Genomic DNA, 17,637 nt, shown 5'->3' with positions numbered 1-17,637 from the left:
TGCTTGGAGCCACTGAAGGTGCATTCCTGGGAGGAAGGGGACCTCCTATTGGTTGTTGGGATGGGGCAGGCCCAGCGAGCCTAATGACCTCCTCTCGTAAAGACAACTTCCTGCCACTGTCACGGCTATTTGCCTCTTTTATTCAAACTCCCTTCTTGAAGAAGTTAGTTCACACGCAAGTATCTGTTCTACATCTTCCACAGTGAAAAAAGGGCAGAAGAATTCATCCAGCTGCTCTGCGGTCTTCATATACCCCATAACGGTACTGTTGTCCTGGCTCCTGGGCTGATTTTATGCTTCTGATATATTTAAATTCTCGTGATTTATTGAATTTGCTTTTATTGTTGCCTTTAATTTTGTTTTTTGGTAATATATTCCTCATTTTTTTTACATTTTTGCATCCCTTACTGTCTCCTTGTGAACCGCACTAGCCTCCTCTTGGATAGGAAGGTACTTTTTCTGGCCTGTGGAACACATTCTATGTGTAAAGGACAATCTCCTGATATTTCATGTATCACCAATACTGACAGAATTGAAGAAATTCATAGTGAATGATTTCTCACACCTCCCAGAGGATGGATTTATTCACCACTTCTTCCCACGTTACGTAAAAATCACAAAGGACTATTCTTGCTATTTTATTTGAATTATGGACACTAAAACAGCACTTGTAGTAGCATGTGAACATCTGCTTGGATGGAAATACCTTCCCATTTTCTCCAAACGACAATTCCCAGGTAATTTGGGGACAATCCAAGGGTGAAGATCTTCAGGCCAAGGTCCCAATCCGGTCCTCCTGGAGTCCCAATCCAGCCCTCTCGGAGTTCCAATCTGGTAATCCAGAGCTCCCCAGATGGCCCCTTTGACACCACCCCTTTCCTTCAACCATCTCACTAGGATGGTCTCCCAATTCTTGTGCCATTTCCCCCCATTCCCAAAAGGTTGAAATGCCTGTTACTGGCAGTAAGAGCTTCAAGCTAAAATAGGCTGGTATTTTGAGTATTTTGATCCCACCGCTTTAGCCTTCAACCATACCCGCCACCAGAATGTGGCTCTGAAGGGCTTCTCCAAAATGGAATTGGGCTTAAGAAGGTTCAACACCCCTGGGATGAGCCATAGTACTAAAACCACTCTCCAATAATTTAAAAACCATTTCAATGGGTGAAAACAGATGCATCCAAATTAATCAGGCAGAAGCAGGCCTAAAGTTCTCTGAATCTCCACCCTATTTCATTATGGTGATTTTGGACATATTTAAACTGGTGCCATAGCTAGACCTAAGGTTTATCCCAGGATCATCCCGAGTTCGTCCCTGCCTGAGCGCTGGATGCCCTGTGTGGCACTTAGATGAACAGGTTTGACCCCAGGACAATCCTGGGATAAACCTTAGGTCTAGCTATGGCCAGAGTTGCACTGAGAGCGGATATCCCATGCTGCTCGCTAGCAGGCTGGAGGCAATGAGATGGATGTGTCATAGGAGGGCCTGTGCAAGAGCCGCCAAAAGGAGTGTCACAGCAGGGGCTTTTTGAAATCCACCATTCATCGTCGCTTCGATCCATTTGGCATAGGACGGCACTGAAGTGTAGACACCCGGCATGCGAGGTTGGGCACACCCTATTCCCCAACTCACTACCCCAGCCTGGGTCCAACTCCCTTTGAGTTGGCAAACCAAGGGTCCCCCGGAGTCACCCTGTGGAGAAAGAGGATGGGAGATAGCACATGTTTTTAGCAGAGCCTCTGACATCCAGGCCATGTCTATATTTATTTATATATTTTATTTATTTTATATTGCATTTATATCCTGCCTTTTTTCCTCCAAGGAACCCAAGGCGGCATACATAATTCTTCTCCTCCTCTCCATTTTATCCTCACAACAACAACCCTGTGAGGTGGGTTGGGTTGAGAGTGTGTGACTGGCCCAAAGTCATCCAGTGGGCTTCCATGTCTGAGTGGAGATTAGAACCCGGATCTCCTGACTCCCAGTCCTACACTTTAGCTACTACACCACACTGGTTATATGATGATGCTTTGCCTCCTGATTCCGCTTAAACCTTGCAGCATTGCTGCTGTGAAGCAGAATGGAAATAGTTACACGGCAGGAGAGAGCCTAGGAAAAATCACGGCACCATTGTCAAATGGCGGCAGTGGGAAATTGCGGAAACCTTTTTTTTCCAGATGGCAACTCTGCGCAATGTTGAAAGTCTGTAGCAGCACATCCGCACTGCTACAGTTCATTTAATTTATACATTATATATCTTAACCGGCCTTACTTTCATTCCCTGACTTTTACATGACCATGGCAGCCATTACGAGGCTTGCTGAGTCTGTCCCCTGCCCTGCATTCCTGTGCCTACCCTGCACTGGGATCTGCTCCTAGGTATGCCCATTTCCTTAATCCGAACAGAAGCCACCACTGACAGACGAAGAAACAACGTGGTGACATCAGAGCAATTGAAAAAGCCATGGTAAAATGACACTATGAAAAAGTGCAGATTTTTTGTGGCTGTGAGTTGGCGGCTGCGTCATTTAAACAATGGGGCTCAACTGCGCAGCCATGACGGGGTATATAGGGTGTGCAGACAAGCCCCCAGTTTGGAATGCTGAGCAGGCGAGGGAGCTTGAATAAGGTTTAAATCTTCCCTCAGCCACGTACTCATAAGGCTGCCTTCGGCAAGCCACGATTCTCTCAGCCTTAACCCCCACCTCTATCTGCAATATTGGGATACCAATTCTGGCCTACCGTAAAGTCTGCTGGGAAAATTGTTAATAATTGTTTACATTTATTTTTAAGTCATGTGATCATAAAGATTGTAGTTGACAAGTGCCACCTTTTCTGCACGAGGCTGTTAAACAGTGTGTTTCCTTTCGGTTTTGTTGCAGAATTGAGATCAGAGGTCTACACAAAGAGCTGTTCCCTTCTTGCTCTTCTGCTACATAACCTCTAGGTGGAGCCGTGCCCTAGCAGAACCACTTAAATACACAAGGAGAAACAGTGCGTAGAGAAATAATACCACATTTCCCCCGTTTTCATAGCTTGGGGGTTCTTTTAGATCCATCATTGTCACTTGAGGCTCAGGTGACCTCAGTGGCATGGAGTGCTTTCTACAAACTCCGGTTGGTGGCCCAGCAATCTAGACAGGGATAACCTGGCTTCAGTTGTCCATGCTCTGGTAACCTCTAAGTTAGATTACTGCAATGCGCTCTACGTAGGGCGTGAATATACCCGGTCACTACGTTGAACATCTAAGGTCCTGCTCTGGGTGCCTACTCCGAGAGAGGCTCAGAGTGTGGCAACGAGGGATAGGGCCTTTTCGGTGGTGGCCCCCAGACTATGGAATGTGCCACTGATGCTACCCACAACATCCCAGTGGTTCTACCGGGAAACAAGGCACATGGGGAGCTCTTTAGTGGGTGGTTGGAGTGCAATTCTGCTGGGAAATAGAGGAATGGGGAGAGGTGTTCATAATGCATCCCTGTGGGTAGAATTGCTGGGATTTTGGTGGTGGCAGTCACTTGCGGTAGTGATAGGGTTGGGTTGTGGCCTCCTCAGTGTTCTGGGGTTGGAGCAATGCAGTCTCCCTGAGACCCAGAATTTGCCCACCCCGACTTAAATAGGGGCTTTCTAAAACCTGCTGGTTTTATCTCACATACAAATGTGTACAGATTGAATTGATTGTCTAATCAATTCATTGAGCCAGAACCAATGATTTATTGAATAAGATTCCTTTATGTGGGTGATAGCCACACTGTATCACCATCAGAGTTGGAAGGGATGTCAAAGGTCATCTAGTCCAACCCTCTGCTGGTGTTTCAAATCTACTGGTACAGCACCTTCTCCCAATAGGTGGACGTTCAGCCCCTGCTTATTCTTACTCTTATTTCTCCTTTGAAGAATGGGGAGGGGGGCTTGAAAGATGGTGGGCTTTTCTACATGAGTCTTTTAACCTGCACCTTTATCGAGGCTTCTGCTTCTGGATTCTTTGTGGGAGTAAGATCAGCTCCTGCAGGGCTTTTCTTTCTCTGACTTTCTATATGTTCCAGGACACAACCACTAGGTGGTGCTCTAGCACAGCGGAATTGTGAAAATACACTAGGGGGGGATCTACACTACTGCTTTAAAGCGCTTTATAACAGTTTTGACAACTGTTGGGGCCCAGGACACACTGCATATACAGGTTTCAAAACGCTTTCAAAGTGCTTTGAAGCGCTTTAAAAGCAATAGTGTAGATCCCCCCTAGGTTTCATTGCGCCAATCAGGGACATAACTGGGTTTTCTTTTTAGGAAAAATACTCTACTAAAATAGTTGCAAAGCGCTGGCATGGCTCTGGAGAATTATGACGTCATGAAAAGGAGCCACAAACAACCATCATTGAGGAATCACAAGTGCACAATAAAAGCGTTATGTAGAAAGGCTTGGACAGTTACCATCTCCCAACTAAACCAAAGTCAGAAAGAAATTGCTGAGGGTTACATTCACACAAATGTTTTCAGTTTAACTAATTGATAATGCATCTGCGTGTTTTCTTCTCAGAAAAGGGAGGAGGCCTGAATGCTGTGAATTCCTCTAACGACAGGAGTATGTTTCTGAACCACTGGTTCTTCTGAATGAAATAAGAGTTGTCAGATGTAGATGAGGGCAGTGCCCCGGTACCTTTAACAGTTCTATAAGCTACACCTGCTGAAATCCCTCTTCTGCACCACCCTAGGGTGACCATATGGAAAGGAGGACAGGGCTCCTGTATCTTTAACAGTTGTATTGAAAAGGGAATTTCAGCAGGTGTCCTTTGTATATATGGGGAACCTGGTGAAATTTCCTCTTCATCACAACAATTAAAGCTGCAGGTGCCCTGCCCTCTTTTAAATCTGGTCACTCTAGTATAGCTCCTGCAGCTTTAACTGTTGTGATGAAGAGGGAATTTCACCAGGTTCTCAATATATACAAATGACCCCTGCTGAAATTCCCTTTTCTATGCAACTGTTAAAGAGACAGGAGCCCTGTCCTCCTTTTCATATGGTCACCCTACACAACCCTTACAACTGAAGGAGCCCGGTCCCCATTTGCATCTGGCCATGCTAGAATTAAACTAGGCCGGAGCCCTTTCTGACAGGTTCTGAGGTGTACCTGTCCACCACAGGCAATGGCTGTATAAAGAACAAGAGACAGAGCAGCCTACCTGGCAGGAATCTTTTCCACCTTCAGGATAACCAGCACATATCATACCAGTCTCAACAGGATTCATGCCGAGCCCGTGAGTTAGGGCACTGTTATAGAGAGCATTGCAGCTTTCTCGGCTTATGAGTGGCACCTTCACTTCCTGGAGGGTTGCTGGGTACAGCAACCCCACTGTAGGAAAGAAAAAATGGAAAGAAATGGAATCCATGCTTTTAGCAATGGATGCACCATGAAAGTACACTCAACACAGTTTGGGTAAGGTGACCATATGGAAAGGAGGACAGGGCTCCTGTATCTTTAACAGTTGCATATAAAAGGGAATTTCAGCAGGTGTCATTTTTATGCGCGCAGCACCAGCTGAAATCCCCTCTTCATCACAACAGTTAAAGCTGCAGGAGCCCTGCCCTCTTTCGTATCTGGACACCTGCTGAAATTCCCTTTTCTATACAAGTGTTAAAGATACAGGGCCCCTATCCTCATTTCCATATGGCCACCCTAGGTTTGGGCATCTGCACAACCTTCTTCCTCATATCCAGAAGCGGTACTATTTATTCGAGGCTGGATTTGGGCGAGCTGATTGGCAACCCTTATGGAATCACAAAGCCACATTCTCCCGCCCCCCCCCCCCCCCCCGTCCCGGAGAATAGCTGTGGACAGTACTGATAGGCAGCTTCTCCTGTCAGGTAACAAGCTGTCTTCCCCTGTTAGTGTCAATGGTAGTTACCATCCTGGGATGACTAGCAACTGCTGCTGGCCGCCTAACGGTGGTAGATTCCACTGATTACCTTTGCTGCCCCCTGCTGCCTCTTTCTCCTTCTTGAGTACAGGGAGTATTTTTTGTTTATTAATGCTGGAAGCGGTTACATGATCAAGCTATATTTCCCTCAGCAGAGGTGCTGACATGCTACCAGTGCTGAAGGAGAACCATATAAAACCAACCTGCTTTAATAACAACTACTGTTGAGATATAGGGGATTTTCTACATGGGGATGTTAGCTGCAATATCTGCTTTCGGTTTCATTGCAGAATTGAGATCTGAGCTCTACCCAAAGAGCTTTTTCTTTCCTGCATTTCCACTACATAACCTCTAGGTGGAGCCATGCTATAGCAGAAGAGCTCAAATATACAAGGAGAAACAGTGCCGTTTTTGCCATTTTTAAGAAATACCCCATTTACTCTGTAGTACCCCCCCACCCCGGAAAGTACTTTGAAAAAGCAGAAGTGAAACCAGAGGATCATTATCTAAAGAGCCCATAAACAGTTGTGAGTAAGGAATCATGAGCGCAAAGTAAATGCCTCATGTAGAAAAGTTCATAATGCATTACTCGTAGCCCTTCCCTTTACTATATAGAGAGATCTCATTATGTCACTATGACACCTGAGTATTTTTCAGCAGCAATTCCACATGGAACAGAATGCAATGTAGTTTGAAATTTGAAGGCATTACATTTGCCAAAAGATTAAGAAGAAGAAAAAGTTCTAAGAATGGGCTCTGGGGCTATCTATATACAAGGAAAGCCCTGGGGTGGGTGTGCAGTGGTGCTATGTCAGTTATACAACGCAGCAGCCACTGCATACCAACCACGGGGCTTTCCGGTGAAACTGCGAAGAAAAAAAGTCGGAGATGAGGCGAGTATGGCACATTCGCCATCTATCTTCGCTCTGGAGTCACGGTGGAGGTATGTCCGGGCAGATGGCGACCCCTGATTCCTTGCTGTCTGCCTGGCCAGGGGTCAGGCCCATGCTTTTGCTGTCGCGTCGGGATTAGCCACCGCTACCGCAAAGCAGCAAAAGTGTGGGTTTTTTTTTATTAAGGCGGCAATTCGCCATATAAACAGCCCCTCTGTTGCACCTGCCATAGTAGCCTCGTTCCTAGAGAGTCCCCAGAGTGCCCAAGAAAGTGCTGCTTTGAGTGCTTCTTCTTAGGCTGCTCTAGGAACAAAACTGCTATGGCAGGAACCACAGAACCTCTTCTATGGCTTTTCTTAATTAGTACATTTTTCAAGTGGCAGCAGATGTTGGGGTGTGTGTGTCTCCGGGCTGTGAGAAAGGGGTTAGACTGCTGCTTTCCACCCACACATTTTGCATCTTTGGTTTTCACTGACTAGCTGTTGCTCTACGGGAAGGGTGCAGAAGATCAGGATCAGAGGCCAGGGCTAGGCTGCCTGGAGTCCCATTCTGGCAGTGTTGGGTTCCCCAGATTATCATGCTTCCTTTTCCTGGCCCCGCCCCTCTCCCCTGACCACCATTTGGTGGTTTCGTGGCACCACGGTCATCACTGGTGTGAAAGTCAGCAGGGACTGAATGAGTACCACAAAGAACATTCCTCACCGCCATTTTGAATATTTCCCCATCCAGTGACCCAGCAGTCTGCATTCGCAGGGAATTGTACAGAAGAGTCAGGCAGGCAGACGGGGAGGATGTAGTTGGTGAATTTCACAGGAGTGCTCAGTTGAAGCAAAGCGATATCCCCAATAAGGTCAGTCTCACCATTGAAGTCAGGGTAGAGGTAAATCCGTTTCACATTTGAGAATGCCGCGTTATTTGAGAGGTTTGAGAGTTTATAGGCACCCAGCAACACTTCGTATTTGTCAAAGTAGGTGGATCTGTGAACAGAAGAGCAAACTGCAACAAGAGCTTACAGAGCTGAGCCCCGGGGTTTCTGCAAGACTTCCAGGACCTCAGAACATGTTGTGTTGATGGAGAAATTATATGAGACACTGGAGATCTGTGAGGAAATTGGGGAGAGGAATGCTATAACCCAATGACTGAAGAGGGTGGGAGAAATATGTCATTGTTACATTGGTGGGACAGCCATATTCAATATGTGCTCAGTCTGGGACAGGAGGAGGAAGCACTGCAGAAAGATATAAAAAAATCAACACCTTTGCAGTTGAACTTGGAGAGTTGTTCTGCCGTATCTGTCATGACGGTGTTGTATCTTTTATAGCAGCTGCATAACTCAAGTAGTGTTGCTGTTGGAGGGCTTTCATTGATATCCTTTCTACACGGTAGTTTGTGTGTGTTTTACCTAACATTGTCATCCTCCAGGGCCACTCCTATTCTTTGCAACCATTCTAGCTTGTGTGGTTTTTGAATCGAGGACAATCTGGTATATCTGGGAAAGGCAGGATGAAACCCTAGTGTTGTTGAGCAATCCCACTATACTACAGTGCCATCTAGAGGTTATGTACTGGAATATATACAAAGGCAGAAAAGGAAAGCACCCAGGAAAAAAACAACTATGTGTAGCGGATCAGATTTTTAACACACTGAGTGTGTCTCTACATTAAGGAAACCCCCCTGCACCCTTACCTATTTCTTCCTCTTCTGGAGTCTTCCTGCATTTACGTTATGCTCCTTTAGATGGTGACCACGTGATTTTGAATTGAAAACATCCCCTCTTTGCAATGTGCTTATGTTTACTGAAACAGCACCATCTCGTGGCAGAATTATAGTGCTACGCCATCCCAAGATAATTTTAAATACTGCATTCTTTTAATTTTTTTAAAAGCAAGTTTACTGGGAAAAGTGCAGAAGACATCCTGGAGGTGGACAACATTGTGTATTGGACCCACAAACTTCCCTGAGTGGTCAATCATGAGCATGCAATAAATTGCTCATGTGCAGAAGCTCAAAGAATCCGGAAGCAGAAGCTTCAGTATAGTGGTGGGTTAAAAGCTTCATGTAGAAAAGCCCTGAATCCTCAGGCAATGCCTAAATAAAATATAGGGATGTGCCTTAAATGTCTTCACAAATCAGCTGCAACCCCCAGCCTAGAAAATTGCTCTGGAATCAGGACATTTTTTTTGGGGGGGGGATTTGTCCACTCACAGAAGTTTGTGGGTCCATTACACGACACCATCAACAACCAGGACATCTCCTATGCCATCCCCTAGAAATCCTGTTATTAAAAGAAACACTTTTAATGTGGTAATATTTGGAAAAAGTGGGTTCTGGTGCTGTCTCAATAGGAGTGAACAGAGCACAGTTAGAAGGGAAATATTCAGTTCAAACTGTGAAGTCGCCCATCTCTGCCTGTGTAATGCAGCCCATAACAATCATCCAAGAAGAAGGCAGCACAAAGCCCCGGGTAAGCAACACAATTTCCCCTTAATATAGAAATACTCTGAGGTTCCAAAAAAGACAACTTTAATTTTCTGAGACATTATGCTTGCAGGCTCATGCTGACAATGCCTAATATTTGAAAGGATTCTTTTTTAAATGCCATCATTCACATGTATTCACCCTCACTCTATGATTACAAAGCAGTGGTTAATGGCTCCTTCAAGAAACACAAGATTTTCTATATTGCAAGTAAGGTGAATTTAGAATAATTTCTTGCAACTAGTTTATAGGAACCCCTCCATTAAAGGCCTGATGCCAAATCTTTGTACAAGAGAAACTGGTGCAAACTTGTGTGAACTTCCCTTCCTTTGTGTGCAATCAGAAAGAAAGGGTATTGCTGTTTTTTGCTATTCTTAAAGCTGCCAAACAATTTAACAATGAAAAATGTCTATTGAATTCTCCTAAACATTTGAATTTGTAAACATTTACATTTGTGTTCTCTGAACTGAATGTTCTCCAACATTCCCACTTATGGGAGCTTTTGGCTTCATGGAGTTTTAAGGATAAAATTATTGTATTTGGCAATATTTAGCATTAATGCCTTTACAATTTATTTATTTATTACATTTTTATACTGCCCAATAGCCGAAGCTCTCTGGGTGGTTCACAAAAATTAAAACCATAATAAAACAACCAACAGGTTAAATGCACAAATACAAAATACAGTATAAAAAGCACAACCAGGATAAAACCATGCAGCAAAATTGATATAAGATTAAAATACAGAGTTAGGACAGTAAAATTTAAATTTAAGTTAAAATTAAGTGTTAAAATACTGAGAGAATAAAAAGGTCTTCACCTGGCGACGAAAGGAGTACAGTGTAGGCGCCAGGTGGACCTCTCTGGGGAGCTCATTCCATAACCGGGGTGCCACAGAAGAAAAAGCCCTCCTCCTAGTAGCCACCTGTCTCACTTCTTTTGGCAGGGGCTCACGGAGGATGGCCCCTGTGGATGATCTTAAGGTTTGGGCAGGTACATATGGGAGGAGGCGTTCCTTCAAATAACCTGGCCCCAAACCGTTTAGGGCATTAAATGTCAATACCAGCACTTTGAATCAGGCCTGGATCTGGACTGGCAGCCAAGGAAGTTGTAAAAGGACTGATGTAATGTGATCTCGCCGGCCAGAATCACTGCAGCCCAGAAATGCAAGGGTTTTCTTTAACACATATGTCCCTCAAAATAAAACGGCGTCAAAATTATAAATGCCTTCACTGCCTTGTTTTGTTAGGCTAATTATGCTTGGAGGAGAGCTTTTAGCATTCACACTCCCTTCAGCTGTGAAAAGGTGTCTATTTGCTGAATAGATAGGGTGACCACCATATGAAAAAGAGGACAGGGCTCCTGTATCTTTAACAGCTGCATTGAAAAGGGAATTTATTTCAGCAGGTGTCATTTGTATATATGGGGAACCTGGAGAAATTCCCTCTTCATCACAACAGTTAAAGCTGCAGGAGCTATACTAGAGTGACCAGATTTAAAAGAGGGCAGGGCACCTGCAGCTTTAACTGTTGTGACGAAGAGGGAATTTCACCAGGTTCCCGGTACATACAAATGACACCTGCTGAACTTTCCTTTTCAACCCAATTGTTAAAGATGCAAGAGCCCTGTCCTCCTTTTCATATGGTCACCCTAGAATAGAGCTTTTGTGGATTGCACAGTAGACCATTTTATTATCTCACACCTGGTTGGGGTTGGGGAGCTTGGAATAATGAGATCAAGATGCTGGGTGGCAGCTGATTGGTAGTAAAGGCACAGAATTTTAGCCCGGCCTTTCGGCTGCCTCTGGGGTGAAACTTTATACTCATTTTCCAGCAACATATATTGGATACTTACTCAGAGAAGCAATGAGCCGCAGACAACACCCACTGTTCTGCGATGAGGGAGCCTCCACAAGTGTGGTAGTTGTTCTTTACAATGCTGACTTGCCAGGGCCACGACCCATCAGAGGCTGGTTGGCCCCCAACAATTCGTGGCGAGTTTATTGACTGCCCACAAGCTGTGTAAAGAAGGAGAGGAAATCAGAGGATTTATCATAATGCTTTGCAATACTGGCAGAATCAAACTCTTACAACGTGAGAGGTGGAGCATACCCAGAAACAAATTTTCTCAGAATTAGCTTGCGAATATGTGTATGCAAAGGTTTGATCAATGCTCCTGGATTAAGGTAGTATTTTGCATTTCATTGATCAACTCTCCTGGATTTAAAGGTTATCCTTCTGGTAAGTTAATATTTAACATTTATTGTTATTACTTTGACCAGGTTCACATGACATGAGGATGGTTAATAAGCCACGGTGGCTTGTTAAATCCCCTCTTTCCAATGTGCTGGCTGATTTCTCTAATTACCCTTGTTGAATGCAGCTGTTGTGCTGAATATTTCTCCTATGAAAATTCACATTCATTTTGATAGAAAAGAAATTGCTTTCGAAAATAAATTCAAAGGAGGAGAATTTTTTGAGAAATTCTCATGGGTTTGGTTCAGGGTTCTCATGCTTGCCTTACTTGTGAGAAGACTGAGGAGTGTGTGTGAGTGTCTTGTCTTTCATCATACATTCATCTGTCTGACAGCCTGTGGCCTCCTTGGCTTCCTGAACTTCCTGCCCAGGGAAAGACCTCATGGAATTTTATTCCTCCCATTGGGTCTTTTCAGATCAGGCAGTGCTGGTAGCCTGGGAGACTATAGCGCAATGCTGAGAGGTGTAATAGAAAGAATAATATAGACAGTATCCTCAGCACCTCACAGGGAATAGTTGAGATCAAAACCACCACCAATACACATTCAAAATACATTATAAACCACCCTGAGAAAGAGGCAGAAAAACAGAAGACCCTTTCATGGGGAAAGAAAACGTTCATGAAATTCCTGAGATTTTTCTTTTCTTACCTCCTAGGAATAAAAGGTCAGAATTTTCTCCACATTTTCTTCACCATTATTTTTTGTGGTGGCTGCATTCCTCCCCTAAATGCCCTGGAGTGATGCTAGGCATTCCCTTAACCATTTTGTGGCTAAGCAGCATGGTTTAGTGTGTTGTCTGAACCAGGCTTCTATCTGTCCCAGTGCAGAAATGTGCCAGTATATTGAAGAGCCTCTTACCTGTAGTTGAGTTCAAAGCAGCTGAGGAAATAAGAAAAGGAAAGATATTTCAGATAAGAGGCACAACATAGGATTGCATATAGGAGCAAGGAGAAGGGACTCTGGTTTTAATGGCCTAGTTCAAGCCATCATATCCTGGCTTATTAAACAGAGATATGAACAAGCCTTTTGCTTATACAAGAACCCCTTTATGTAGCCATGAGAGAACCAAGAAATATCCATTTAATCATAGTTTCTCATGTCATCTGAACCAGAAAGCTATACTTACCAGTTTTGGAGCAAACCAAGATATTGAACCATGGTTTAAAGCTAGTTTAATATCCTAGGTTGATTTAAAGCTTCCTGGTTTGAATGAAATGGGAAACTATGGTCAATTAAAGACTTTTTGGTACAATCATGTTTTGTAGTGAATAGGGTGACCATATTTGGGAAACCAAAAAAGAGGACACTCGGGGCAGGGGAGCACGCTTTCTGAGGCCTCCACAAAACACGTCATTTCCCCCTGCCACACTAATAGCATGTACCATTAGCATAGCAAGGGGGAATGATGTACTTTCTGGAGGCCCTGGAAAGCACGCTTTCCCCTCCTCCAGTCCAACAGAGTGGAAGAGGTGAAAGTGTGTCATTCCTGCCCCTCCTGCTCCAATCAGGGCTGTTTCTATCATGTCCGGGAATGACACGCTTTGCCCTTTAAGGCCCCAGTTGGAGCAGGGGTGTGTGTGTTTAATGATGCACCTCCTGAAAGCACATAATTCCTCCCCACCACACTAATGGTGGTCTTAAAGGGGAAGTGTCATTCCTGGACATTGTAGAAAATTACAGAAAGTCCCCCCCCCTGACACCCAGGATAGAACAAAAACCCAGAGAAATCCCGGGAAATCCTAACAGTTGGTCACCCTAGAATGAAGGAAGGAGCAAAGGGACAAAAGACTTGTTGCACATCTTGGGTTCTTAAGCTGGTCCAGATGTGGTCAATTTTAATGTTGGACCTCTACCTTGGAACATGCTAAGTAGGAGTTAAGCTGCTAGCAGCTCTAGGCCAAGTTAAGCCCAATGAAGGCTTCACTTTGTCCAACAAGTTCCAATAATCCCCTTATCCTTTCCTAGTGTTCTACTGCCAGGCAATTTGCTATAAAGGGAAAATATCCCCCCCGAATCTTTTACACGCCTGTACTTAGCAGCAATAGAAGTAAGAGAGGGGAGCTTCCTGTGGAAATAGACTTTTCCATCAACTCACAACCCAGCTTTAGTTGGCCCACCAGTCCAGTGGCTGGCCAGAGATTAACAGTAAAAAGAGAGTACACCTGAGTTTGTGCAGGGTTTTACATCTGAGCTTGTGCAGAGTTTTCCCTCCCTCTTTTGAAAGTAACTCCAGTTTGCACACCTGTGATGTGCTTAGGACTAAGTGATCCCATGACAGATGTCATAAAGCTGAAGGACTAGGGGAGATCTATTTGTGGTTATAGGCCTAGAGCAAATAGATCGTTAGGTGTTTTCCTTGTGAGTATGAAATGCACTATGGTTTATCTGTGTAGTAAGTGAACTAAGCACATAACAAGCTTTATGATTGATGTTAACCATCAGCAGTCACCTTGTACCATGGTCACCTGCAGCAGCCATATTGCCAGCAAGGAGGGTGGAATTTGCATGGCTCTTCTGAAATCCTGTCCAGAAATGTCCTCCACGTAGTTCAGCTGTAGTCAGTTCCAGAAAAAAAAAGTTTTCCTTCAGTGTCAATGTGGTTTGGTATCTGTGGTATGAAATTTCATCTCAAGGATGAAAGGATAATGTGAATATCACTTCCTCCCCCCTGAATCTGGGGATGCAACCCAGAATTTGACTGTCCCTCAATCCCTTGGATCCCAGCAGCTTTGAATTGTACCCAGATATGAACCCAGGTTATCTGAAGGAACGCCGCCTCCTGCCCGGACCCTAAGAACATCCTCAGGGCTCCTTCTCTGTGAGCCCCTGCCAAAGGAAGTGAGGCAGATGGCTACTAGGAGGAGGGACTTCTCTGCTGTGGCACCCTGGCTGTAGAATGAGCTCCTCAGAGAGGTTCACCTGGCATCTTCATTATACTCTTCTCGACACCAGGTGAAGAACGTTTTATTTTCCTATTATTTTAACATGTTGTCATCTTAGTCTTTTAATTTTCCTGTTTTAAATCTGCATTTTAAATCTTTGTATTGCTGCTCGGTTTTATTCAGGTTGTACTTTGATATTGTGCTTTTACATTGTTGTTTAAGTTTTAGATTTTAAATTGTACTTTATGGTTTTGATTTTTGTGAACCGCCCAAAGAGCTTCAGCCGTTGGGCAGTATAGAATTGCAACAAATCAACCAACCAATCAATAAAACTATTTCCCCCTCTTTAGCAAGCTACTCCAAGGCTTTGATCACATCATCCCTATGTTTCTTCCTTGGTATTCCTCAAAATGTACAACTAGTTCTTCACGCCAAGCCAGCTACAATTATTAAGACAAATAAAATAAAATAGAACCGTTCTTGGTGAAAGTTGAAGAGCTCCCTTACCTCTTTCCTGCTACTCCTCCAGGTATGACTACATTTAACGTTCACAGGTGCACTGCTGCGTTATTAAATACTGCTGATTACTGGGAGCAATATTGCTTCGTCTCAATTGTGATAAATCCATTGCCTTTTGGACTCTTTGGCAGTCAGGTCCAAGAAATTCTGTGGCTCACCTTCCCATAGTGGGAAGGTAGGATGACGTTATTTTCCTGGTGCAATCAGAAGGGGATTCAAAGTCCATCTGATTCCTCAGCTAAGATACTTTACAGTTCAATTAGCAGCACCCAATCACCAATGCAGGAGAAGCTGACAACGATTCTCTGGCTCATTATTATCATCATTATGATGATGATGATGTGCTTATGATGATGATGATGGACTGCCCCAATGGTTCTCACCACTAGAGAGGTGCTTGCATTGCATTATCTTGGAGGCAGGAAAACAAAGCAGTTTCTATGTAGAGTTCCAGAGGGGGGAAACTTCTCCTCCACTCTGTGAGCAGCCTTTCCCCTATTTGACTCAGAAGAGGACCAGTGTTGTAGATGACTTTTTAAGTACACCTTCTTTATCATATTTTGTACAAAGTTTTACTTTAGATCAAGATTTTTCAAACTTTCTAGCCCCAAGGCCCAGTTTACAGGCTTAAATGGCAGCAGATGAAGACGGAGTTTGGCATAATCAGCTGGCAATTACGGATAAGTTTCTATCAATATCTAATCTCTCTTTGGAAATCAGTACGTTCTTTATCACAGCGGTATCTTTGGGCAGAGAGTTCAATAGTTCAACTTCCACCCAGTTAAGTTCTGAAGTTGAATCTGGAGGCATCATAATTCAGCTGTTCTCTAATCGAGCTATTTATAGCATGCTGTTTTGTGGCCACTCACGGAAGTTTCCAGGTCAATTTAATGATGTTGTAATCAAACAGGAGATCTCCTGTAGTCCCCCCTGCCCCTTATTCCATTTTAAAACACATCACAGATAACCTGGAATAAAACCTCTGATAGCATGAAATCAGCATTGTGTAAAGCTGGCATTGCGCTATCAACCTGCGGAGGAAGGACTTTGAAAGGAGGAAGAAGAGGGTAAAATGCCTCCCTGAAACAAAGGGAGACAGATCCGATCCCGTGTGTCTACTCAGAAGTAAGTCCCATTGTGTTCAATGGGGTTTACTCCCAAGTAAGTGGTGAGGGTTGTAAACTTACAGCAAAATCTTACTTCTATGCAGAAGTAAGTCCTGACTTCCCTGTGGGTTGTGAGGGAACAGACAACAAGAACTGAATGCCTCCCATACTAGAGGCATTCAAGAGGCAGCTGGACAACCATCTGTCAGGGATGCTTTAAGGTGCATTCCTGCATTGAGCGGGGGGGGGGGGGGTTTGGACTCGATGGCCTTTTAGGCCCCTTCCAACTCTGCTATTCTATAATTCTATGAACCCTCCTTCCTTTGCATAGGGTGACCATATGGAAAGGAGGACAGGGCTCCTGTATCTTTAGCAGTTGTATTGAAAAGGGAATTTCAGCAGGTGTCATGAAGAACTTGGTGAAATTCCCTCTTCATCACAACAGTTAAAGCTGCAGGTGCCCTGCCCTCTTTTAAATCTGGTCAGTCTAGTATAGCTCCTCCAGCTTTAACTGTTGTGATGAAGAGGAAATTTCACCAGGTTCCCCATATATACAAAGGACACCTGCTGAAATTCCCCTTTCTATGCAACTGTTAAAGATACAGGAGCCCTGTTCTGCTTTTCTTAGGGTCACCCTACCTTTGCACACATGCCAGGGAGGGAGGCACTCCCTTGATTCAACTGTGTCTGCCATTTTAAGGAGTTCCGGAAAACATCAGTGAGTGGCCAATGACGCACATGCAACAAATGGCTCATGTAGAGAAGCTCTCAGTGACGAGGAGTCATTTTGTTCGGCAGCTGTGCAAGAGCTAGTGAGAAAGGGGGAGGGGATGGGGAGGTTTTCTGCTCACAAATCCCATTAAAATCAGTACAAGGAAATAGAAGGGAACAAAAGGAGGAGGAAGAAGACAGTGGGTAGGAAAAACTTTAAGGCCATGTGTAAATGTTATCATTGCTTTCAATTTTTGTGAACCACCCCGAGAGGTTCAGTTATTGGGCTGAATAAATTAGAAATGGAATAAATAAATAAATACTCCTCCGTTGGAACACAAATGTCTTTGGAAACTTCAACCACTAAAAAAAAAAAAAAAAAAAGCCCATCGTAAAGGTAGTTTGAACATCAACAGAATATTGAGGGAGAAATAACACGAGGAGGGCAGTTTATAGAGTGTGTCCGTATGATGTGCCAGTGAGCCAGGCATTACAGGGACAGTAAAAAGCCTTTGTGTAGACCACCCCCAGTTCTCAAGACGTTCTCAAGCTCCCTTGCTTTGTTTTTAGGTGACAATTCATGAATCAGGCAGCGTGGTAGAAGAGGCATCCCCTCTTCACTCCTGCACAGGAGGGAATGCCTCTTCTAAGGTAGTGCTTGTCATAAGAACATAAGAAGAGCTTTGCTGGATCAGACCAAGGATCCATCTAGTCCAGCACTCCGTTCACACAGTGGCCACCCAGCTGTCGACCAGGGACCCACAAGTACCCAACAGCAGCCTCCTACCCATGTTCCCCAGCTACATTCTGTGACTTTATTTTTCACACAAATGCTCTCCATTTCCTGGTGACTGATGCCTGCTGTTCTTCTGAGCCAGAGG

The 17,637-nt window shown here is 44.3% G+C and overlaps 1 protein-coding gene across 1 annotated transcript; it reads right to left on the bottom strand.

The window, feature by feature from the left end:
- Positions 1 to 1,471: 1,471 nt before the first annotated feature.
- LOC134405632 (serine protease 27-like) lies at positions 1,472 to 14,045 on the bottom strand. Its single transcript, XM_063136873.1, has 6 exons — positions 13,988 to 14,045; positions 12,397 to 12,417; positions 11,136 to 11,298; positions 7,506 to 7,780; positions 5,176 to 5,345; positions 1,472 to 1,690 (listed from the first exon to the last, which is right to left on the bottom strand). Exons 1-6 carry the CDS (start codon positions 14,043 to 14,045, stop codon positions 1,472 to 1,474), a joined length of 906 nt encoding a protein of 301 aa, XP_062992943.1.
- Between the last annotated feature and the right edge of the window lie 3,592 nt (positions 14,046 to 17,637).

This window comes from Elgaria multicarinata, chromosome 11 (assembly GCF_023053635.1).
Source record: "Elgaria multicarinata webbii isolate HBS135686 ecotype San Diego chromosome 11, rElgMul1.1.pri, whole genome shotgun sequence".
Lineage (NCBI taxonomy): Eukaryota > Metazoa > Chordata > Lepidosauria > Squamata > Anguidae > Elgaria > Elgaria multicarinata.
This window is presented reverse-complemented; position numbering and strand designations above follow the sequence as displayed.